Raw genomic sequence first — 23732 nt, 5'->3', positions numbered from 1 at the left:
GGATCTATTGAGGGCAGTATCCAGCCCTGCAGGGGCCACACAGCGGGGCAGGCAGCAGCCTTGGGCCGCCACATTTTCCTCACATCCCACATGACAGGGATGCTGCAGGGGGTGCACATCTCCCTCTTCCCATGTCACAAGGATATTGGGGTCAATCATCTTGTAATGCTTGAGGACAAAGCTGCTTGCTTGGCCAAAGCTCTCTGGTTGCCATTTTACTCTCTATTACCCCTCTTTTACTCTCTTCTGCCATCTTCCAAGGACAAGCCAGCCCAGGACCACCAGTGGCCAGGAGTTTGTCATTTAATTCCAGGCAAGAAGCTGGTCAAAGCAGCCAGTGGTTTAACTTTTTTGCTGGGAGATTAAGAAAAATGAGGAAATGAGGTGGGTTAGTGAAAATCTGAACCCAAGTGGTTTAGCTGGAGAGAATCCCAGCATTGTAAGCTGGCCTCCAAGAGTGCTGGAAATATCCTTACCCCTGTTGCAGATGCTGACATTGTGCTCCTACTACCACTGGCTTGGACTCACTGACAGTAAGGCTTGTGCAGCCCCACACAGGTGGATTTTGATTGTGCTCCTTCAGTTTTGCCCCATGTGGGGTTTTCCATGGAGAGATAAGCTCCTTAAGGGGTTGTGCAGAGTGCAGGGGTGCTGCTGGGAGGGCTGCAGCACTGCACTGGGATCCACACAGTAAGGTTGTGTTGATTTGTAAAAAAGCCCCGCACATGTAATCTACAGGGACATTACACCTGGGTGACTGTCTCAGTGCAGAGTCTGAGTGCAAAGCAGAGACTGGGGTACCACAGAAAGCAATGGGGCCTCCCAGCCACAGCTCCTGGCACCTGATCCTCCCAGCAGCCATTCCAGTGCAGGTGAGTTTGCTCATTTTGCCTTGTCCTCAGAGAGAAGCTGATCTTGATCAGGTGTGTGATGCTGCCAGGACAGCCCAGTGGGCAGGACAGGGCTGGCTACAGGCTGGGTGGGTGTCTCCATTCACTGACTGTAATGCATGAATGTGCAGGATTGACCCTTACAAACGCTGCTCAGTGTCAGAACCAGGCTGTGAGCTGGTCTGAGGGAAGCTGAGTCCTCCCAGAGGAAGGGGGCTGCTCCAAGTGGTTTTAATTCCCTTGAGCAGGGGGTGACAAGAGATCTGGTAATGCAGATCCACCTTGTGCTGTCCGTGCAGCAGGTCAAGCAGATGGGTCTGCCCGTATTCGATGGCAAAGCTGAAGGGCATGGGAGGTTTCCCCTAGAAAACACCCAATTCTCATGGAAGCTCATGATCAGATGGAACCACGCAAAAATGTCCACATACAAAAATCCCTGGAGTGGAGAAACCCTTCTCTTAGGTGCTGGGACCTTCCCTGTCTTGACAGCTTGGCTGTTATCTCGCATCACATCTCAGTTTGCTGACAGCACATCATGACACGTGCTGGGGACAGCTGGTGCTGCAGGTGGCTGTACCCATGGCAGGAGAGCTGCAGCCAGCTACAAGGGGCCCGCAGGATTCCCTAACAACAAATCCATACCTATGGATTAGCTGTCTATGGAGGCGGTTGGTAGCATTTTATCACCCCTTCACGCCCCATTGATAAAAGCACTCCTGGTATGAAGGGTGGCCAAGAAACTGCTCTGCTCCTCTCCTCTCCCATGGAGGAGCCGCTGAAGCTGTCCCCAGCTGACCTGAGACCCTTTGTGCTGTCCACCCCGAGCGAGCATCCCTGGCGTAGTTAATCACTGCAAGCGCCGGGGCAGGAGGCAGCTGGGGCCGCCGAAGCCCGGCACAGTTGGCTGACCCTGGGGAGGAATGCAGCTGACTCACAGCACGGGAATCTGACCTCCACGGGGGCTGTGCACTGGCTGAGATCATGGAGAGCCCTGTCCTGGCACTGCGGCTCCCAGCAGAGCTGCAAACAGTGTGGTGTGCCCCCGTGGGTCACGGCGTGTCCAGCCTCTCCCCTCACTGCAGTGATGCTCTTTAGGCATCCCAGTGTGTGCTGCACAGCTGGCACAGTGCCTGCTTCCCTGTCCCTGTCCCTGTCCCTGTCCCTGTCCCTGTCCCTGTCCCTGTCCCCGCTCAGGAGCATGGGCAGCAGTCCTGGCTCTCTCCAGCGTGATATTTCCAGCTAGGAAGTGCTCTGAGTGTGGCAGCACGGGAGCTCTGCTGCCTCTGATTCTCCTCCAAGTGACCCACAGGGTACTGTTAGAGCTGCTGTTATGGTGATTTTTATTTAAATCAATATCTCCCGTGTTATCCCTCAAGCGCTCACTACTAATAACCTCTCATCCTCTCAGCATGCCTTCAGTGGCCGTCAGCTTTGCTTTGCTCTGCACAGAGCTATGAGCCCTCAACACTTCCCTGCAACTCCACCTCTCTGCCCACACCTCCTGGGAGTGTGGCTCTCCCACCCGGGTGCAATTCAACCCCAGCAGCAGTCACAAATACCTGTAGGACTCCCAGCTGGTATTTAAGTTTCCAGTCATTGTGGTGGGAGGAGAAAGCCCTGAAAAATCTCATTTCTGAAGACTTCTTTTTGAGTGCCAGCCCCATGTGGGATCTGATAAGGCAAATCCCAAATTGTCTGAATAGCAGGTTTCAGGTCCAGCATGTGGCTTTTGAATCACAACATTTATCATTACTATTCCTAGAGAGAATAGGGGGTTCTCTGTCTGGAGTTTCTGAGCGCAGAGCATGGAAGAAGTCTGGGTCACTTGGTCACCCACACCAGCAAAAAGAGGGAGGAGAATGCCCCAGGGAATGACATAATCCTGCTAACCACATATGGCACAAATAAACACCCTGATTCAACAGCATCTCCAAATTACAAAATTAAATCTTTACCTATTCCATCTGAGCACATATAGGTCCTTTTCTACCAGAGCTGAAACTCTTGGTGAATCTTCCCCAGGGTGCCAGTGTGGCTCAGGCTAACAACCACAGTGTGACAGTCCTGGGGCTGGGGACCTGCCAGGGCCAGGGACCATCCTGAGATGAGCAGACAGGGATCCCCCACACTGCAAAGCCAATCCTTGCTGCCAAGCACCAGGGTGCTGCAGCCCCTCATGGGAAAGGCCCCCTCAGAATAAAGCACCAGCCACCATCTCATTTCCTCTGTCTGCCCTGGCCAACCTTCCCCAAATCCCTCCCCAACAGCTTCCCCCAGGCTGCAAAAGCCAAAACCAACAGGGGAAAAATATGAGGCATAAACCCGTCACTATGATGGCAGATTGGCATATTATGGATTTCCCATGTCAAAATAATGGATCGAAATCTGTGCTGCCACCCTGGCTCCAGAAGGGCACCACTGCTCCTGCCCATGGTTTATGTTTGATGAAACTGAGTTAGTAGCGTTTTTATCTGTCAATTAGGGACCATGAAACAGTTATTAAATAGAGTCAGAGCCCTCCTTGCTGCTCTCCTGGGCAGTGCAGAAGACACATAACAGCCTGTAATGAAGCATTAAGCAGCAGCAGTTTTGTTTCTGATAGGATTGGAAATGATAAGCCAGCGAGGCATGGCCAGATAGGGGGAGCAGGTCCCTGGCTCAGAGGACACATAGCAGCAGCTGCTATAGGGAGGTTCAAGACTGAAATTTCTGCCCCCTGCCCCAAATAAAGTCTCTGTAGGACTGCCATCATGCTGCATCTGCTTGATGGGGGAAAAGCAAGGGCCTGAATTTAATTATCTGCTTTTCCTGGTGCAGCCCTGGATGATTTCCATGGAGGCATGAGGGCCTTCGGCTGTGAACAGCAATGATATCCCAGCCCCAAGGACAAAAAGAGCTGGTTTAAACAAGTTTTAAGAGATAGGGACTGGGCTGCTCATAGAAGGGAGATAACACAGGCACAATCCACTTCTGGAGGTCATCACAGTCCAGGGAATGCTGTCACTGCCCTCCCTCTGCAGATGAGAATGCCCTAATCAGGCAAAGTTAGGATGTCTGCTTGATCTCAAGGACTCTATGTCTGAGATTTGACACAGGGCAAAGCCAGATTCTGGGCAGAGTGATGGCAGTCCTGCACAGATGGGATGGGAAGCATGGGAGGGGGCAGAGGTGCACAGTTCCAGTGTCAATGGATGCATTTACCTGCGTCCTTCCCACCCTCGTGTCTCAGGGTTTGGTAAGCCCTTGCTCTGCACCCACACCAGGCGGCTCAGAACAGCATTTGCTCTCCCACCCATGGCCATGGACCCAGCAGGACCAGTTTGCACCAGGACCACCCAAATGGGTACAAAGCAGACTGTCCTACCAGCACCTTGCCCCAGGGACTACCACAGATCTGGCTATGCCAAAGGCTTTCAGACATTGTGGCTGCTCTCTCTGCAGCCTGTTTGCTCACAACAGAAACAGGACAACAGCAGGGTTTTTTTTTGCTTCTGGTGATTTGAAATGAAAAGTTGGATTTTCAAGGCTTTTCCTTTTGGAGCTCGCTCTGATTTAATTAAAAACCTCATCAAACCCAAATAAAATGAGCAAAATCTTGAACACAAAGTGCTTAACTCTGTAACAACATATAACAAAAATTTTCATCTGGTTCTGACTTCCAGGGCATTTTTCCAAAGTTGCCAGTGATTTGCAAATCCCATTAATTTCTTCTTTCTGGGAAAACTGCTTAGGAATCTGAGGATTAGCATTTCCCAGTGCAATGAGGGCTCCTGCTAGCTCCTTCTCCAGTTGTTACCCTTCAGAGAGCAGGAGGGATGTATGCTGCAGTGTTAGGCTGGCTCACTGCAAACCTACATCATCCAACCTTCTCTTCCTGGGGACTTTTCAGAGTTTCAGTGTTTGCAAGACACTAAGGGGCTCCTGGAAAAGTTGCACCATCCCACCACACTGTCGTGAGTCCTGCCATCACAGTACTCACATGGCACAGTCCTCAGTGCCTGGCCTCCAGGCCAAGCCCTGTCCTTCCCTTCCAGCCCTGAAGAATGAGAGGGAGACCTCACCCAAGCAGAGATCTGAGCTCTCCCTGCATGGAAAAATGTAGCTGTGGTAACAAATTGCTCAGAGCTGCAAGGCAGTGATGCACAGGTTTCAGTAAAGCAGATGGGAAGGCTGCTGTGGATAGGACGGTGTGAGGGGAGTGTGGAGGGCACAGTGATGGGCATGCTTCCCTAGGGAAAGAGCCTCCTCACACATCCCCTGTTCTGCTGCATGCCCATGCCATAGGCATGTTTTACCAGCATGAGGCTCTCCAAACTTCACAAACAGACACAGACTTGTTGGGTATTTACTGCTGCCAAGCCATCTCAAACACCCTCACCTTGCCAGGATGGAGGAGATGCCCAAAATATGGCTGAAGCATTTGTGTTGCCTCTAAAACCTGTTTGCAGAATAAAACTGGGGAAAAACTTGAAGTGGCAGGAGAAGCAACAGCTGCTGTAAAAGTGAGGGAACCCAGGAGACAGGAAAGGCACAGTCCTGTGCCTGCACACACCAGGCCCTCTGAACTGCAAGCTGCTTCCTTGAGACAATGCTGCCTTGGCCCCTGACCATCTGTTGGGATGGATTGGTGCCCAGAGCACCAATTTCCATCTCTGTGCTGTGGTGGGATGCTCATGGCTGCAGGCAGCACAGGAGCCTGATATCACCCAGCCAGGTTGAACTTTATCCCTGCTCCTGGTGGGAGAGTGGTGCAAGCCCCTGGGGTGGTGCAGTACCACTGGAGCTGTCACACACAGCTGGGCTGGGCTGCAGAAAGGAAGGTGCAGCGGGAACAAGAGAAATAGGAATCCCTGGCTGTTCGGATACTAGATGGTGAGAGGTCTTCAGCTCACTTTGCACCTTCGCTGTGCCTGCAAGGTGGCCAGGATGGAAGCCCACTGTGGGCTGCTGAAGAGGGGCACATCTGTATCCAGCACACCAATGTCAGGACAGGGGGTAAGGAGCAACCCAAGTGGTTCTCCCTATACTATCCCAAAGGGGTGTAAAATCAGGACCAAAGGCAGCCCAAGGTCCTTACAAAACACTTATCATCCTCACCTGGCTGGGAACCTCAGACTTTGCAGCCCTGCAGGAGCAGGGTGTTTCCCTCACTGCACATCTTCAGAACAGAATTCCCATGTGCTCCTCAGGGGTCAGTATTTGCTTTTGGAAAGCAGCCAAGTGGCTAGACCAGGCTGGAGCCTACTGCTGGTGCTACAGACCTGATCAGCCAAGAGACAAACATGGAGCAGTGATAGGGGCAAGAACACCTGCAGGGGCTTTTTGCAGTAGTGGTGAAAGGGTTCTCAAATGCCTCTATCCTAGCGTGAGCATCCTCACACTTCCCTAGTGGGAAGAGGGGCTGCAGGCTGACGTGCTGTCCCTGCCTGCTTTGCACCCAGAAAGGATTCCAGGACTGAAGTGAGAGAAGGTGGGCAACCCCTCCTCCTGCACCTCCCTGGCTTCCTTGAAATTTGCCCTAGAACAAACTCTCTGGGATTAGCACCAGCCACATCCTGGTGAGAACAATATTAAGGGATTATGAGATTAGAAATACCATTTATGCCTAGAGGAGTAACTCTAATTCTTATCTGATTGTCTACAGATGTCAGCAATCAAAGCACCTCTTTCATGTAAAGCAGGGAGCACTGTCGGGGTGCGAGGTGAACACGACGTGGCCCCCTCCTAGCAGGAGCCAGCTCCTCCTGCTGATACTTGCCCTGGATTGTGTTTGCCAGCAGCTGCTGGCATGTTAGTTCCTTTGTGGGGAAAAGCTGCTCAGCAGGAGCCCTGTGCTGGGGCTGCACTCCCTCTTCTTGTGTCTCTGCTGGGCTGCCCTCCCAGGATAAGCCCAGCTGTGCCTGCTGCTTGCAAGGTGCTGGTGGAGAGCCTGGGGGAGTGAGTGCTGCTTTGCCCACAGGCAATACCACCCTGAAACTCCAGCTGCAGGAGCACCACAGCCCTTTTGCTACCCTGGGCCACCAGTTCCTCCTGTTGTGGGGAGTGGCCCTGTGAGCAATGCCAGCACTGTGATTTGCAGGGTGCATGGCCCCCTGTGACTGATGCAAGGCTTTTCCTGCTCCTGGAAGGGTCAGACAGCTTCAAAAAGACACAAACTGACCAGGTCTGACCCCAAACTTGTGTGCTGCCCCACTGTACTCTCAGGGTCTGCCTTACACCCAGTTGGAGGCACTGTGATTGTTGTGGCTGGAGCATCACTGGCTTTGTGGCACTACTGCTCCTGGGCTGGCCAAGCACTTTGTGCCAGCTCGCCTGGGGAGGCAGCTCGTAATGGGGTGGCCTGGGAGGCTCTGCCTGGCCATTAAGGAAGGTAAGTGCTTCTGGGTGCACTATGCCAAGCTCCTGTCTGCACGCTGGAGGCAGAGTTCGTGCTGTTTGATGGCACATTATCTCCATTCGGCTCCTCATCAAAAGCTCTCTGTCAATTCCTCCCTCGAAGGAGGGCTGGGAGAGCTTTCTGTCCTTCATGATAATGCTTACATGAGTATCTCCTTCCTATCTATCTCTCTTCTTCCTTCCCTTCCACAGACCTGAGCCATCTTGTCCCATTTTGCCCCATTTTCTTTTCCTGCCTTGCCCTGTGCCTTGCAGACACCCCAGCTCTGAGGTAACATTTGTCTCCCAGCCAGGAGCAGGGCGCACAAAAAGTCAAGACATCACAGAGCTGGGATGGAGCAGGGTGAGGAGCATCCTCAGCAGGGACAAGCAGCATCCTCTGAACACCCCACATCCCCCTGTTCTGCAGGTTTTTCCTCGCAGCCCTGATCTGCACCACCGAACACCTGAGCCACACTCTCCGATGAAAGAAACAGCAACCACGAAGCTAAATCTGCAAGACAGGGATGTGCACCTCCCTTAAGTCACTGACTTGAAGGCCATGGGAGAAAATTAGTTCATCTCACCTGACCTCCTGGGTTGCACAGGCCATTACATCCCTCCATTACCCCTCTACTGAGCCCAATAACTCGTGTTTGACAGAACCATCTTTCAGCAAGGCAGCCAGCCTTGCTCTGCAGATAACAAGCAACAGAGGAGCCGACATGGCTTTTGGCAGTTTGTTCCAATGCTTAATCATTTTTTCTATTAAAAATATGAGCCTCATTTCTAATTCAAATGTGGTTGTGGCTCAGCTTCCAGTTATTGGCTCTAGTTATGCCTTTGCTCGCTGGGTTAGTACCCAGTATCTTCTCTGCTTGGAGGTAATTACCAAAAGGAGTCAAGGCATCTTTCCAGCTCCCCTTGAAGTCACTGAACAGACTATTTTAAGTCTTTCTCCTTTTGGCAGTTGCCCTTGCTCCCTTCACGTCCTTCTTTACTCCTGTTTTCCCAGGGTCCTTCTCAAATAATTTCTTAGATAACATCACGGGAACTAAGCAAGGATCTAATATTGTCTTTGTTTGTACATACGCAGCAGTTGGCAGAGCTGGCTCAGTCTTGGATCCAAGAGTCCCCTTTTTGGCCAGCCTGTCACAACACAAACTCACTGTGTGGGGCACCTCCATCCTGGCACCCTCCTGCAGGAGCTGTCTTCTGTGCTTTCTGCTGTTTTGCTTTCTTTTTGGTCATAATTAAGCCCTGGAGGTGTATAGCAGCACACACCTCATGCTGCCACTGTTCCTGGGCAACTGCTCCACTCACTCCAACTGGGAATCACCCCTGAGTTTTGCTGAGAGACAGGGAAGTGGGAGAAAGAAATGCTGCAAGATGATGCCTGCAATGACTGTGTCTCACAGCAGCTCTGAATGCCCATGAAAAACCCCACTGCTCTTTTCCATTTCTGGACAAACCCCCCATGGGCTGACACAGCAGTCCTCACACCACCACGGCAAAAATCACATCCATGAACGGTGCTTTGGCAGCTAAAAAAGTGAGTGGTGCTTCTCCTCCTGAGTCTTTGAAGGCAATGGCAGCATAGTTGGTGTGGTTATGCTGCTCCAGCAAAGCAAGTGGGGTTGGCAAAGTGGCTGTGTATCACCACAAAGTGGCTGTGAAACTTGCAGCAAGGAACAGCCTGGTGCTTTTGCACAGAGCCACCCAGCAGCATAATCACACCTGCTTTGCATCGATGTGAACAGCAGGGGTGCCCACAGTACCACCTCCTCCCTCCATGCTCTTTGCTTCAGGAACTCGGGGGTAGAAACTGATTTTGAACCTATCTGGTCACTTAAGTGCAATGCTACAGGTCAGCTGGAGATAGGGGAATTTCCCTCTCCCCAGAATTCACAACTCTGGGAGCAGAAGAAGCAGAAACAAACCCACATGCTGGCCAGGAAAGGGAGGAGGAATGGGAGGGAGGGCTGGATGATGAAGGCTGTGGCAGAAAGAGGAGGTTGCCCATGACACGTCCAGGCTGGCTGCCTGGGAGCTGTCCCACTCCATGGTGGGATGCAAAAACCTGCAGACCTGGCTGATCAGGGGTCCCTGGGGTGGGCTGCAGTGGGTGACAGTCCTGGCATTGGGGGTGTCCCAACCAACACACCCAATTTGGGAAGCCTTGGAGGGTGAGGATGGCACAGAATCATCACACAGGTTCTTAAGTCCAATTCTGTGGCTTCAAAAAATTTGTCCCCAGTCTGTGTCTTAATTTCCCCTTCTGTCTTTTCATTTAGACCCTGATATCTCTGTTTTCCACCAAGCTGGGGAGGAATGAGAGGCGGCACAGGCTGCCCTGTGTCCCCAGGGCAGCACTGGAGTCCATGTGAGTTTCTGTAAGGGCAAGAGAGAAAGAGGAGGAAGAGGCTGGTGAGGCCAAAGAGCCTTTTCAGAGGGCAGCTACACCTGGCTGGAAGCTCAAGGAAGTCATGCACAGAGGGAAGGGGAAGCAGCTTGGGTCCATATGGAAAGAGCAGGGATGAACTCTGCACTGGAGGGCTGAGCAGCTATTTCCCCAAAAAAGTGAATGGCACCCCATCCACTGCAAAGACATCAAAAGATGGCAAGTTCTAGCTCATCCACCATACAAACAAAATATTTCACAGATCTCTGGCTCCAGCCTGCTGGAAGCAGGCATTGGCTCATACCAACACAGGTCACACAGCAGCCAGAAAGCAGCCAAAAGGCAGAGAGCTGCTTGCAACCCTCTGCTTTCTTCCCTGACCAAGAGGACACGATACATCCATGACATGTGACAAACCATGCCATGCAAGGCTGCTCCTCATGGAATGTGCAGAGCTGGGGTGTGCCCAGCACAAAGCTACTCACACTGTCCAGCTGTGGAGAGGAAAAACATCCAGGGCTGGGAATGCTCAAGACAAGGCGACTCAACATGAGCAAAAATGCAACACCAAGGCCTGAGCTACAGCTTCAAACCTCCTTTTGATTTCCTGGCATGGACCCTTTGAGTGATCTCCTGTACTCCAGAGATGAACCTCCAGAGGATCCACGTTCTCATCCTACACATCCAAACTCAGCCACACAGGACACTGAGCTTCCCTGTGAACCTGACTCTGGTCCAGTAATGGTTTTGTGATCCCTCTGTCCTCCACATCTGCCGCCTGGGGCAAACTGCAGCACTGGAGAGCCACTGCTGGTCCCTGCTGACACAAGGATCTGTGCACACACTGCTGGTTCCCAGAGTGAGACCGGGTTTCCCCACACTGCTTGGCACATCAGCCTGTCACTGCTCACTTGCTTCAGGCAAACACCCCTGTCCCTCCCCAGCATCATCAGCAGCCAGGCTGCCCAGGCTGGTACCTGTGTGCTGGTGGAGAGAGGGGCACACAGCCTGACATTACCCGTGCTCAGCAGGCTCTGTGTGGCTCCGGCAAGTGCAGAGAAGACCATCCTGAAGAGAAAACAAGCAGCCGTCACCCCAGGGTGGTATCATAAACCATTTTAATAAGGCACGTTGCTTCCCCTCCCCACCACCCTAACTCATGCGAATGCTGCCTTGTTCAGTTGGCAGCAAACGATAAAGACCCCCAGGGAGCACAGGAGGGGGAGAAAAGGGACATCTGTTTAGAGCATTTCTACTGCATGGCTCTCCCAGGCTATTTCTATCTCTTCTTGTCAAAATTTATCAACTGCGTAATTGTTTAAACAGCATTAAAGTGCTTGCAGCAAGAGCAACTGGAAATTGTCCTGCAGTTGCCTCTGGTACTGATGCTGACAGCTCAGGAAGGGACTAGGGAGGAACGGGATCCATCGGGCATGGGAACCCTCTGACTCCTTTTCCGGGGGGGAGACACCACCCTGTCCTTCTAACAGGAGGAAAATAATCTCACTTTATCCTGGTGCCCTTCCCTGCAGTCCAGGCCCAAAGCTCTGCTCCTTCTCCTCTGCTCCCTGTCCTGACCTGCTGTTAGCACACATTTAGTCTGCTAAATTATTTACAGCAGACGCAGTGGCTCGGGAAACCACAGCTAATGACAATGTCTCTCATGCTGATGTACCCTGGGCCTTGCCCTGACCCTGCTGAGCCCTTGGCTGGCACCTCACTGCATGCTGGGCCACACTGCTGTTCCCAGCCACTGCCAGAAGTTTCAGAGAGAGATGGAAGAGCTTTGCATACTGGTAAAAGATGAGAATTTGCTGCTGCCTGCCATCTCCTCTCCTTCAGACAGGAGGGATGTGGACACTGAGGATCTTCACTGAGGATCTTCCCATTCCTGGTGACACCGCCTGGCTTGGGTACCTGCAAACACGGGCACATGTGGGCAGTGACAGGCAAGAGTCACACCTTGTGCTGGTGACATTGGTGGGGTTTCTTCTTTCAGCACCTTCTTATTTAAGTATCACAGCCCTTTGGAGCTATGGTGGAGAAAGGGAATCAGCATTCACACATGGAGCACTGACTCCTCTGCTCCTTGTCCCATAGCTGTAGTGACAGGAGGTGTGTATCCCAGCCTGTTCCTCCCCTCCCAGGACCCTGGGAGATGGGGACACATTGCTGGTGGGCGGCAGGAAGCTCACACCAAATATTTTGACAAGGGGCACTTAGGAGCAGCTCAGATAAAATCCTTCCTGGAGCAGAGGACAGTGCAAACAGAGAACCAGTGTGTGTCCCCCCAGTCATGGTCCCCCATGGCCAGCATCCCCCAGCCAAGGAGGAGGGTTAGTCTTCCGAGCCCTGGGCATCCCTAATTCCTGGCACTGCAGAGCAATGGTTGTGGGAAGCTGTTTAGACTGGACTTGGGATTCTTTAATTACAGAGCTGTTTTTGTCATATTGGGCAGCATAAACAAATCTCAGGAGAGCAGAAGGAGGCTGTGCTGCCATCCACCCAGGACACGGATGTTGGTGCTGCATGCAGCATTTGGCAAGGATGAGGAGGGTTTTCCAGGAAGCTGCCAAACCCCCAAATCCTTTTTCCTTTTCTCCTCCAGCCCAGCAGCTGGAGCCAGGCTCACTCTCAGTCCTATCCCAGGATCTTATTCCCAGCCCAGCTGCAGGAGAGGATGCACAGGGGCTCATTTCACATGGAGTTCCAAAGCTCAGGATCTCACATTCACTAAGAGGGTTCTTGCATATTAAGCAGCCTGACAGACACTCCATCCCTGGCTCTGGCTCGTTGCCGGAACTCCGCTACTGAAGGAAGATGGCAAGGGAGTGACCAACTTCTCCCCTTCTCAGTGCCCTTGTGCCACGTGATGCTCCTGCCATGACTCCACCATGAGCTCTCCACAGTCCCCAACACGGCATGGGCTCATTGCTCACTGGGGTCAAGTGTGCGGCCACATCCCTTCAGCTACCAGTGGTGGTAGGATCTGGAAATGGGACACTGCATGCATTGGCCACCTCCTGGGCATACTCTTCCCACAAACAGCACTGGCAAGGCCAGGGCAGAGCTGCTGGTGCTGTTGTTGGCTGCTCATAAATGCCCCGTGGGGCTCTGCTGGCCCCACCACTGCGCGCTCCTTGCTGTCCCCAACTCCCCCGCGGGAAGAGGGGAGCCGCAAGCATGGGAGAAGGAATATTTTTATTGTTCCTGACACTGGCTGCCCCAGATTATCATGTTTTACAGAGCGAGCCAAGGAAGCATCACTCTGCTATGCTGCAGCTGGGCTGGCTGCCCAGCCCGGCGAAGGGAAGGAGGAGCGGAGCAGTGGGGCGCGGGTGCGAGCGAACACTGAGTGTGTGCACGCGTGGGCCACGGGGCACGGCTCCCTTCAGCCCTTCCCGCTGTGGCATGCAGCCTGCAGCCCACTGCACGGGGAGGAAAGGTCGTCTGCTGCCTGCTAACGTGTTTGTTTTTCTAGTCCGGCTCCTAATTCGATTAGGACTAATTGCATCTGGGAGCGTGGTGGGGTTTTTGGGTGGGTTTTTCTTGGCTTTCTCCTTAGAGAGCCGGGATAGTAATTTGCATGCTGTTACCCAGCAAGCCTTTTCAGCTCTCAGCCGGGCCAAGACCCAAAATCTGGTGGCAGGCAGCAGCCCAGTTCATCCACTGAATTTTCCCAGCCATGCACGAGCAGCACAATGTGGGAAGGCCACGACAGGAGAGCCTGCATGCCTTGTGAAATAAAGCTGAATTTCAAAGAACAAAGCATACCTGCAAGCTTGTTGCTACTCCCTTTCTGTGTCTCTCAGGAACTGGGGGGGTCATGCTTGGCTGTGAATCACCCCACGACCAATGCACCTACCCAGCCCCCAGTGGGGAGAAAAAACCTTCCACAGTAATGAACCCAACAGCTCTGGGTGCATCTCCTGATTCTGGAATATCAACTGTCATTTGAATTTATTAGCACCACCCTTATTGTAGGTTTGGTCCATGTTGATGTAGTCCTGCCCTCAAGCACTGCCTGGGCACAGCCTTGGGGTTGCCCCTGTGTGGGACTATCCCTAAGGGGCAGGAGCAGCTGGCAGGGAGAGAGGGATGAATCGAAGGGGTGGGTGCTGTTCCCTGCCAGCTGGCCCTGGTGCCAGGGAATGATTGCAGTCATGTTTAACATGCTGCTCCTGAAATAGCCTAAGTTTACATCACCACAGGAAAGGATTGGAAGAGTTCAGAGGGGAAAAAATCCATCAAAAGGGCTTTCTTGAAAATAACTAAAAAAAAAAAAATAAATAGCTCTGCATCACAGATCGCTGGACACGAGCAAGGAACTATCTGCACACACTGACCCACAACCTATGCTTCTCCAGCAGCATTCAGGCAGGAGCACCAGCCTGGTGCCACCAAACTTCTGTTCTCCCAAGTGGCATGTCATCAGTGCCCTCCTGCAGTTTTCTTCCACCCATCAAGCCATGGAAACAGGCACGGACACACCAGTCCCGGGGACTGCCTTCCTCCACTGTTTAGCCAGTGCCCATCATGGGATGCTCATGTGTGCCCTGGAGGAGCCAGAGGTGCATGTCTTACGTGGAGAAGTCACTACCTTCTTGTTTTGCTTCTTTATTTTGGATAGGTGAAACAGAAAAAAACGTTTCAAAAATAACAACAAATAATTGATGCAAACTTGCAGTACAACCCTCTGGTTGCAGCTGGAGCCCAGCTGGGAGGAAAAAGACTTCTAAGGCAGAGAAAAGGGAGGCTCTGATTATTTATTAGTGGCCGATGTTTGATTGCTTGCTAATCAGTCCAGAGAACACTCAGGCTCTCCTGGCCTCCCTGCTCACATGTGGTTCCTGTTGCTTTGCCCCTTTCCCCCTCCCTCTCCCTGGTTTTGCTTTGTTTGTTTTTCTGTTAATTTGGTTGTTTTTTCCATGTCATTTTCCGTCAAACCGCATGTTTTTTCCTCTTTCTCTCGCCAGCCACTGCAGTGACAGACATGGAGGAAGCAGGCCAGCCTGGGACTGCCTGTACTCTGCCAGTCCCTTTCCCATATCCATGGCCTGGGAGGCAGCAATGCCCATGGGACAGCGCTGGGGCTGGCACCAGGCCACAAGACCCAGGCCACCACTGCAACATGGAAGAAAACTCCACTGCCTGCATCCCAATCCATGCCCCTGCTGCTGGAGGGGATTCTGCTGTATTTCCTCCCCCATGCTTGCACTCCATCCTGTCAGGCAGCAGCCTTTTTGGGCAGCAGGCTGAATGATGAGGGTCAGATGCATGTCCATGAGGGCTTGGACATCCCCAAAGCACCACAGAAGGGCAAAGGGGAAGAGGTGCTGGGTCGGGATGGAGATAAGCAGGTTAGAAGGGGATGGAGGGATGGAGGGATGAAGGAGGGTGCCTGCCCTCGCTGCCTCCCTCCCTTCTCAGCACACAAGGCCTCCCCTCTCTCATGTGCACTCTCCAGCTTCTGGCAGCCTTTCCGACGCGCGTTTCCACTCCTCTCTGGCCCATTAGCAGTATTTTTATAACATTCTGTAACGCACAGTGCCGTGTGCCAAACCTCAAGAGTGCATTATTTCCCAACGTCTTTGTTATATCCACCCCCGGGCCCTCCGGCTGCGCGTTTCCAAATCCAGAACTGTGGCTTGTGGGGGCAGCCAGGAGCCCGGCACCGCACTCCTGTTACCCAGAGCCTTGTGCTCCCTCCTCCCCTGCACCTGGTGCTCAGCCCTGCGCTCAGGACAGCGATGCCTGGGGTGTAAAAAGAGCTGGACCCATCTGCCGCTTCTGGTGGGCATCTGCTGCTGTCAGGCTGCAGGGCAGGTGATCACTGAAGATAAGCACCTGGTTGTTCTCCTGTGCTTCACCTCATGCTCAGCTGCCTGAAGAAAGGGGCAGACCAACAAGTCACTGCTCAAAGTGCCCTGGCAGAGGTTTCTTCTGGAGAAGTGCCAGCTTCCCTCAGACCAATTTGTGCTGAGGAGGATGCATGCCTTGTAGAGGGCTGACCTGGGACCTTCAGCAATAGACAAGCCTGGGGATCCCTCCTTGCCATCCCTGAATCACACTGTCCCGCTACATGTGCATCAGCGCTCCCATTTCTGCATTGAGTGAGACAGCCCAGCTACTCCCAGCCTCTGCAGGGTGCTGCTGGGCTCCCAGCCACATCCCCCACGATGTGCACTCAGGTGTCAAACCCCTCTAAAGGATCAGATAAGTTATTTGTGCCTTTCCTCCCCCCTGCTGAAGCATATTGATAAAACACCTCCACACATTTGTGCCTGCACCATTAATGTAGCATGTTGGTCCTTTCAGCACAAAATCCCCACCCCAGATATCTTCTTGTGCCTCCTTAGCCACTGGCATGTCCAACCAAAGCCCCTGGTCCTTGTGGGCCAGAGTCATTACAGATAACACCACAGAGAGTGGCCCAAACACAGTCCAACCATGGTGCCAAAGTTTCCCCATCCCTTCCAGGAGCTCCCCCTTTCAGCACAATCTGATCCCCTGTAGCTATTTCCTAAGCTGTGTTCCAATTCTCATACTAATCCACATTTTCTCTGGTTTAACTCATAATTTCCCATGTGGCACCATAGCAAATACTTTACTGAAGTCAAGACAGATTACACTGACCACATTTCTGGGCTTAGAAAACCGGTTCCCTTATCAAAGAGAGCTATCAGGTTAATCTGCTGTGATATATCCCTGGCAGGCCCCCCTTGTATTTTTTTCCCATTTTCCATTTCTCTCCACGTCTTTAATTGCTCCCTCTTCCAAGTGCACTGTGTGGCCCCCACTGTGCTGTGGGGTCAGGCTCTGACGAGTAGACACGTTGCACTGGGTACCACCACTGGCCCCTCAGCTGCTAATGAGCCTTGCTAATGAACAGGTGTCCTCACATGGGGATGAGGTGCTCCCCAAGCCCTCAGTGCACTGAAGGTGCCTCCAGAACAGAGGGTAACCTCCAGGTTTTATGCTCCCTCCTCGCCCTTAGCCTGTGCTGCCCTGGCTCTCAGCATCGCTGCTCGGACCTGGTGAGGTTCATTTGGTATTGGGCTCTGCCGAGCTTATGTTTAATCTCCCCTGAAACCTGTCTGCAGGACCAAGTCTGCTCTTTTCTCCTCGTTTGCTCTGTATTTATATGGCTAACCCCCCTTTTCATTTCCTCTGCAAGGTCTCGCTCAGCTTGACTCCTGGCAGGTCTCCCTTTATCCCTGTGCTCGCTGACCCCCACGACAGAGCTTGCTTTGCTAATTGACACCCTTTCCTGGTCCTCAACCCTCCTCTGCTCCCTCTACACATCCTTCCTGTGGTGTTGTATGCTCAGGAGCACCCCTGCCTTGCCTGGGGAGCACATTCCAGGTACCATCATTTATTTAATGAGATCCCCAGCACTTCTCCACGTGCAGCCCCAGCCTCTCACTCTCGCTGCAATCAGCTTTCTTGTTGCCCCAGCAAATGAGAAAAATGCAGGCACAGGCCTGTTTTCATTTAATTTCCCATGCAATTGAAACGAAATGAGTCCAAGATCCCTCAAATCCCAGGTCTGGGTTCCCAATGCACTCAGCTGCAGCAGCACTGCTACCACAGGGCCATGCTGCAAACCTCCCACAAGTTACCCATCTCCACCTCCATCCCCAAGCCCATCTCCCTTCCCTGCCGGGATGCTCCCAAATCCACTCCTTTGCATGAGTCCTCACACCTCCAGGGAATCAATCATTTCCAGCAGAGCCAGGACCTTAGGGTGGGGTGGGGAGGCAGGGGCTGGGGGTGCAGCACTGGGAAGAGAAACCTCACAGAGAGCGTTAAATTAAAATCCAGACAGTTAAATTAATTACCACTAAAAGCGTCTCACCTGATTAGTTCCTTGCACAGTTAATTGTGTTAACAATGCCAGAGACTTGTTTATTTATTTGTCACCCTCTCTCTGGAGGCTGGTGGCCCCAGCAGCGTCCAACTGGGCTTCTCAGCTGCCCCAGTGCTCAGGGGGCTGTGACTCTCCAGCAAATGGGAACACACAGTAATAGGGAACAGCAGGATTTGGGCTCTAACGCTGAGCAATTCCCACGGGTCCCTGAGCAGATTGACAGGGATTACTATTAGCGAGGTGCTTAGCAGATGGAGGAGCCATTGCAAAATCACAGCGATGCCACAGCTGCAGAGGAGGTGGTTGGAGGCTGTGGAAGTCTCCCCACTCCCCTTGTTTCCTGCAGGCCTGGGCTGCAGCCCTCTGTGCACTGGCACAGCCTGGGACCTCTCCCCACATGGGATCTGGTGAGCACATGCCCAAGCAGAGGAACTGCACAACCTCCTTGTGCTGCTGCCTGCACTGGGCCCAGCTCCTGCCTTTTCTGGCTCTGACCCAGCTGTGAACACCTCCTGAGCACAGTGCAGATAAAAGGGCCCTGACTCATTTGTTGGGCAGTGGCAGTGGCCTTTTTGTCTGCCATGCTCCCAGCCCCCACTCCTGCTCACTGGTGTAAACCCTGCCCTGTGCTGACTGCTGCCCCTCATCTGCTCCTCACATCACCTTCCAGCTCCTTCCAGCACCCCTTCTCCTTGGCCCAGACACCAGAATCCATCCCACATGTCCTTAAATGAATTGTACACTGCAGAGCATCTCTAAAATTCAAATCTCTAGGTGCAGTGAACCCCTCATGCTTTATTTTCAGGGCTTACACAGACCTACCTGTGACCCTCTGTCCCTGGAGCATGGCCTAGGATGGAAACACCACCCTGGCTCTGATGCCAGTGCAGAAGGTGAGATAAGGAGTAGAGGAAGACTCTGCTGTGTCTTCCAAACCTGGGAACATACAGCCACCTACACGACACAACCCTGGATGGCGGGGTTCCCAGCTGGGAATCACAGTTACCATCCCACAGCCAGCCATGCCGGCTGGTGCTCCCAGACACCCACGGCTGCCAGTTGCACACGCCATGCTGCAAAACACACAGTTGCTATCAGCTGTACAAACACAGCAGCCCTCAAAACACACAGCTGCTATCAGCTCTCAGCATCATGTGAAATACAGCACAACTCTTATCTCCCCCGCTGAGGCCCAGGAATCAGTGCACCCCGTGCTGGAGATATGCAAAATGCTGGGGAATGAGCAGCTGTCCTCCAGCACACCTGTGCACCCAGGATCCTGCAACACCTTTGTGCTGCTCCTCTGAAAGAACAACACTGCTGTAATCCTGGCCAGGGCTTCCCCTGGCTGACTGCAATCCTGTCCAATAGCTCTTTTCACCTACAGAGATGGCTGATGTGTCACAGGGCTAGAGGAAGAAGCTACATCCCTTCTCAAATTATTCCTGAGGCATCATTTAACCTGCTAGCTTTGATCCAAAGCTTGGGGCAGAGTGGCTGATTCCAAATGGGATTAGCATGCCATGAGGACCTCATACAGCAGTGTGCAGCAGACAACTCTATATATGGAAGGTAGAGGGGCTGGCATGGTAGGAGGGGGGGCTGTGGAGACTCTGTATGGGAGCAGAGACTGTCCCCCTCAATGTGGCATGCTGGGGTACTCACTTCCCACCCTCAGGTTGGTCTGGTATTTGAGGTGCCAGGAGGAGCCCTCGTAGCAGGAGTACTGGCCGCTCTGGGACAGGTCCACGTTCTTGAGGACCAGGTAGGAGCCGTTCAGGTGGGACTCGTCGATGTCAGTGCCGTTGGCTGTCCAGGTCACGGCTGCGTCCCAGTCCATGGAGCCACACTTCATGGTCACGTCTGCACCTACCCGCTCGTACTGAGTGTGGCTCTCTGTGGGAAGGAAAAGGGGAAAAACAGGTGAGCTCAGAGCCCCTCAGAACAGTTGCCTTGGGGATAAGATCTTACCTTCCTGTCTGGGAGGTAAAGAGAAGGACTGGGGTGTGGACTGACATTTTGCTGGTGGACCGGGAAGCCCAAGTTCTGCTCCTGTCCCCAGCCATGATTTATTTTAGACCAGCTGACAAATACCAGAGGATCAGGGACCACCTCCGCCCACAGGATGGCTTCCTCTCACCTTTGTTATGGTGAACACATGTCAGGGCTGCATGTTGGCTCACCAGCCAAACACCCCCCAGCATGGCCAGACACACAAGGCATTGCCAGTCGTGTGTCCAGGTGACTTGTTGAAGGACACAAACCAAACACATGTGTCAGAAACTCCCAGCAGAGAGATCACACAGCCTTAGGACTTGTCACCAGCAAAATCCATGTATTTACCAGTGCAGACGGGAAGCAGGTAATTCTCCTTGCAATTCCCTATCCAGTAAACCAGGCAGGACGATTGCAAACTAACTGTGCTATGCTGTGGAAGGGCACAGCTGCTTGGTGCATGCAGTGCTGTTCGTCTCCTGTCTGGGTTTTCTTCTCTTTCCACAATAACATGATGCTTGCTGAGCTGTTTGATGTAACAGAGTGGGGCAACACAGCTCATTGGGCACCAGCTGCCTAATTGAATTTTCTCAGGTTTCTGGACAGGAGCTGGAGCTGACATTCATTAATGATCCTTAGCAACTGAATATTTCCTGTGTTGCTACACTTGGCTGTGCTAAGCTGTATGTGGCAAGGATAAAACCACGTGAGAGCGTGTGCGTGACACAGGGTGAAGCAGGATGGGAGGATGAATGGGGATGAGGTTCCTTCAAGGCTTCATCAAGCCTTTGTGCACAGACAAGGGTGGTTCACTTCTCAGAATTCTCCTGGGCTTCAAAATCACATTTGACAAGGTGCCTTCCAAGGAAACTAAGCAGCCCTGACACATGGGGAAAGTCCTTGTGAGGATTTATAGCAGCTAAAGTCACAAGACCAAAGGTGAAAACAAGCTGTCAAATGTAGCAGCAGAAGATGTCACTGCTGAAGTCTGATGGAGATCCGAGCTGGATCAGATCTGCCCAGCACCCTCGTAACTCACAGGTAGAAGGGGTCAGGGCAGAGAGAAGACAGAGTGCTGCTGAGGCTGTCAGCTGTAGCCAAAGCCCAGCTGGGCTCCAAAGTGCTGCAGGAGGACACCGTGGTACAGACCACCAGGCAGTAACCCTGTGCTGATTAATGCACAGTGGAATGCTTGCAGCCTTCCTTCCCTACACACTCATGGTTTCAAATGTGCCACAGCCTCCACGGGCACCCACCCTGGAGTCATCACACTCTCCTCCCTGAGAACATCAGCTCAGTGGTGACCAAGAACTCAAACCCAAAATGGAAAGAACTGTTACTCAAAAGCCATGAACAAACCTGTCCCCATGCTATTATGAGCACAGCATCCCTGAAAGCAGGGCAAAGGAAGGAAACAAGAACAGCTAAGGCTTGAAATAGATTCCATGTGAAGTTGGTTTAGTAGACTAAAGCTTCATCCATAAAAGGGAACAACCAAGCAAAGATGTGACAGACACCTTAGCAATGACAAGTGACATGAAGAGGACAAATAGAGAAGGACTGCTTGCTCTTTCTCCTAATAAAATAAGGGGGAGCAAGACAAGCAATAGAAAGTGGTCTTTTTCTTTTGCACGAATTGTGATTAAATTACAGAAATCTATATCCATCAGATGCTGTTGATGTCAACATAGGAGGGGGGAACAGTGTGTAAATGAATTCACAGCAAAAGATGATCTAAAACACTGAGCTGCCCAGTGAGCCTTGGGAGACTGCAAGCAGCTGATAGTGGAGACAGATGGGATAAGCACCTCCAAGGCTTCTCCTTTTTTTCCTCCCTCTCCAGACATCAGCTCCTGGGACCCACTGGTAGGTGGGACCACATGGATATGATCCAGCATTCCTTGTGCCTAAGGCCACATCCTGATCCCATCTGCAAGGCTGGCTCTGGAGGAGTGCCTGGCAGGTCTCAGCCATCCTGCAGAGAGTCTGTCAGGACACCTGCTTCTGACAGGAATAGAGCACCTTTGGGGATGCTATCCCTAAAGGAAACATCAAAAGGGAAAGAGGGTGCTAAGGACAAGGAAAAAATGGTTTGTTGTGAGTAAGGTGCTGGTGGGATGCTCCAGTACAATTTCTGACACAAGCCAAGGATGGAAAACCTTTGGGAAACTATGCTGACCAGAAAAATATGTTTCAAGGGTCTTAAAAAAGCTGGGAGAATGTACTGACAGGCAGAAAGAGTGGAGAACAACTAAGATGAAGCATCTGTGTGAGGAGGGGTAGCTGGAACCACACCAGATACACAGACAGGCAGAAGTGGAAGAAGACAGTGGATGGATGAATGTGTGTAACCACAGACAGATGAACAGCAGGCTGGATGGGCACAGATGAAATGGAGGAAAGGAGGCATGGAAGGACAGTGAGTGGAGTGTTGTTGGGTGGATGGCTGGCTACTTGAATGGCTCTGGATGTAGATGGATGGTTGGATGATGAACGTATGGACAAGCAGATGATTAGGCACATGTGCGGATAGACAAATACAGATACCAGTTTCAGTAAGAATTCAAGCACCTTACTCAAGTTCTCTAATTTCTTCGATTGATAAGGTAAAGAGGTTTTGTCTTCCCATTTCCTGTTGACTCACAGGACAATTGACTATCCTGTCTTTACACCTGGAATTCTGCTTATCAGAGACACTGGAGCTCTGACACCCACCACTGCACCACCCACCAGCCTTGCACAGAGAAAGGCTCAGTGCAATGATGGATCCACAAACCTGCCACCCTTGCCTGGCTCCTGTCTGCCTGGTGCTTATTTCCAGATAAGGACTGAGATGGGGGAAAGCTCTGGGATGCTCAGCTCTGCCTCTCAGACTGAGGTTGAGAGCTTGTCTGTAGCTAGTGGCTGAAGGACTAAGTTGGGAAGGAAAAAAGTCACCTTGAGTTATTTCCTTAAACACAGTACAAACACACTGGCGTTCATCCAGAAGGGCTGAGGGAGCCATTCCTGGAAGACAGGTCTTTGAAAGCAATGCTCTTTTCCAAGGCAATGATTTAAGGTTCCTGATGAAGGAGAAACCCAAAGCACAGCTTCAGAGGAGGCATTTCTTCCAGCAGGGTTTGCTGAAGATCTTACTGAAGCAGACACAAGTCCTCATATCCTCCCTTGTCCCACGCCAGGTGTGGGAGTTGGGTAGGACAGTGACATCAGATGTGTGGCAGCCTCTTTGGGAAGGGGCACCATGGGGACAGCTGCCCAGGAATGCTGGAGAAGCCTGCAGCTCTGCTGTACGATGGGGATGAGCAGGGGTGACCAGAGCTCTGCTGGGATCCTGAACTTTCTGCAGGCTAGGAGAGAACTCAGAGCTCCACAGCTCCCTTGAACAGGGAGGGAAGGGAGGTTTGTCCACACTCCTGGTCACCGTGTCACTCACTGGTAACCCATGGGGTCAATGACCACAATGGTGCCTGTCCTGCAGGGCCAGCCCTTTTGGATGGATATTAGCTGGTGACAGGAGTGTCCTGGCGGAAGATTCCAGCTGGACATGGAGGATAATTTATTCTCCTGGAGGGTAACACAGCACTGGGAAAGGTACCCACAGAGAGAGGGATTCTCATCCATGGAGTTTGTCAAGGCTCTGCTGACAAAGCCACAGCTGACCTGGTCTTCTGCTGAGGACAGAGCTTTTCCAAGTGGGGCAGTGGACTAGACACTTCCAAAGATTCCTTCTCAGTAACAAGGACGTGATCACTGGCTAGAACTGACACCTCAAAATGCTGCCCTGCCCTGTGCCTGCACCAGCCTGCTTCTCCAAAGCATGCTGCCTTTGGGTCAAGTGCCATCACAAGGCTGTGATGTCATCATAGAGGGGCTGCACCCCAACCACCAACATGCCTCAGCATCCAATCCCACCAAAGGCCACATCCTCTGCCAGGCACAGCATACCTGCCAGGCACAGCATGAAGTCCCACATCTAGAAAGGCGCCATGGTGATGTACAATGGGAGAAATTACAGCTTTACCCATATCTATGCAAAATTGCAGTGGAGGGAAGATGGGAATAAACATCAGAGCTTCTAGCTGTGGGATAAACATACAAATTCTAGTAATGAACCTGGGGCAGCTTGGTGAAATGAGCTGTGAGCTGCTTTGCTGCACTAGCAATGATGAGTGGCAGCTTGGTAGGTCCTGCAACTGCAACA

At 52.2% G+C, this 23732-nt stretch overlaps 1 protein-coding gene across 10 annotated transcripts in view; it reads right to left on the bottom strand.

Annotated features, from left to right (window-relative positions):
• The window catches only part of CNTFR (ciliary neurotrophic factor receptor), a 202440-nt gene that overhangs the window by 36508 nt on the left and 142200 nt on the right, over positions 1-23732 (bottom strand). For all 10 annotated transcript variants that reach the window (XM_026796270.2, XM_005491719.4, XM_074532809.1 and 7 more), the window contains one exon: positions 19202-19432. In XM_026796270.2, coding sequence (XP_026652071.1) covers positions 19202-19432 — 231 coding nt within the window. The remainder of the gene's footprint in view (positions 1-19201; positions 19433-23732) is intronic.

Source organism: Zonotrichia albicollis, chromosome Z, assembly GCF_047830755.1.
Source record: "Zonotrichia albicollis isolate bZonAlb1 chromosome Z, bZonAlb1.hap1, whole genome shotgun sequence".
Lineage (NCBI taxonomy): Eukaryota > Metazoa > Chordata > Aves > Passeriformes > Passerellidae > Zonotrichia > Zonotrichia albicollis.
The sequence above is the reverse complement of the archived record's forward strand: the minus strand, read 5'-3'. Positions and strand labels throughout refer to the sequence as shown.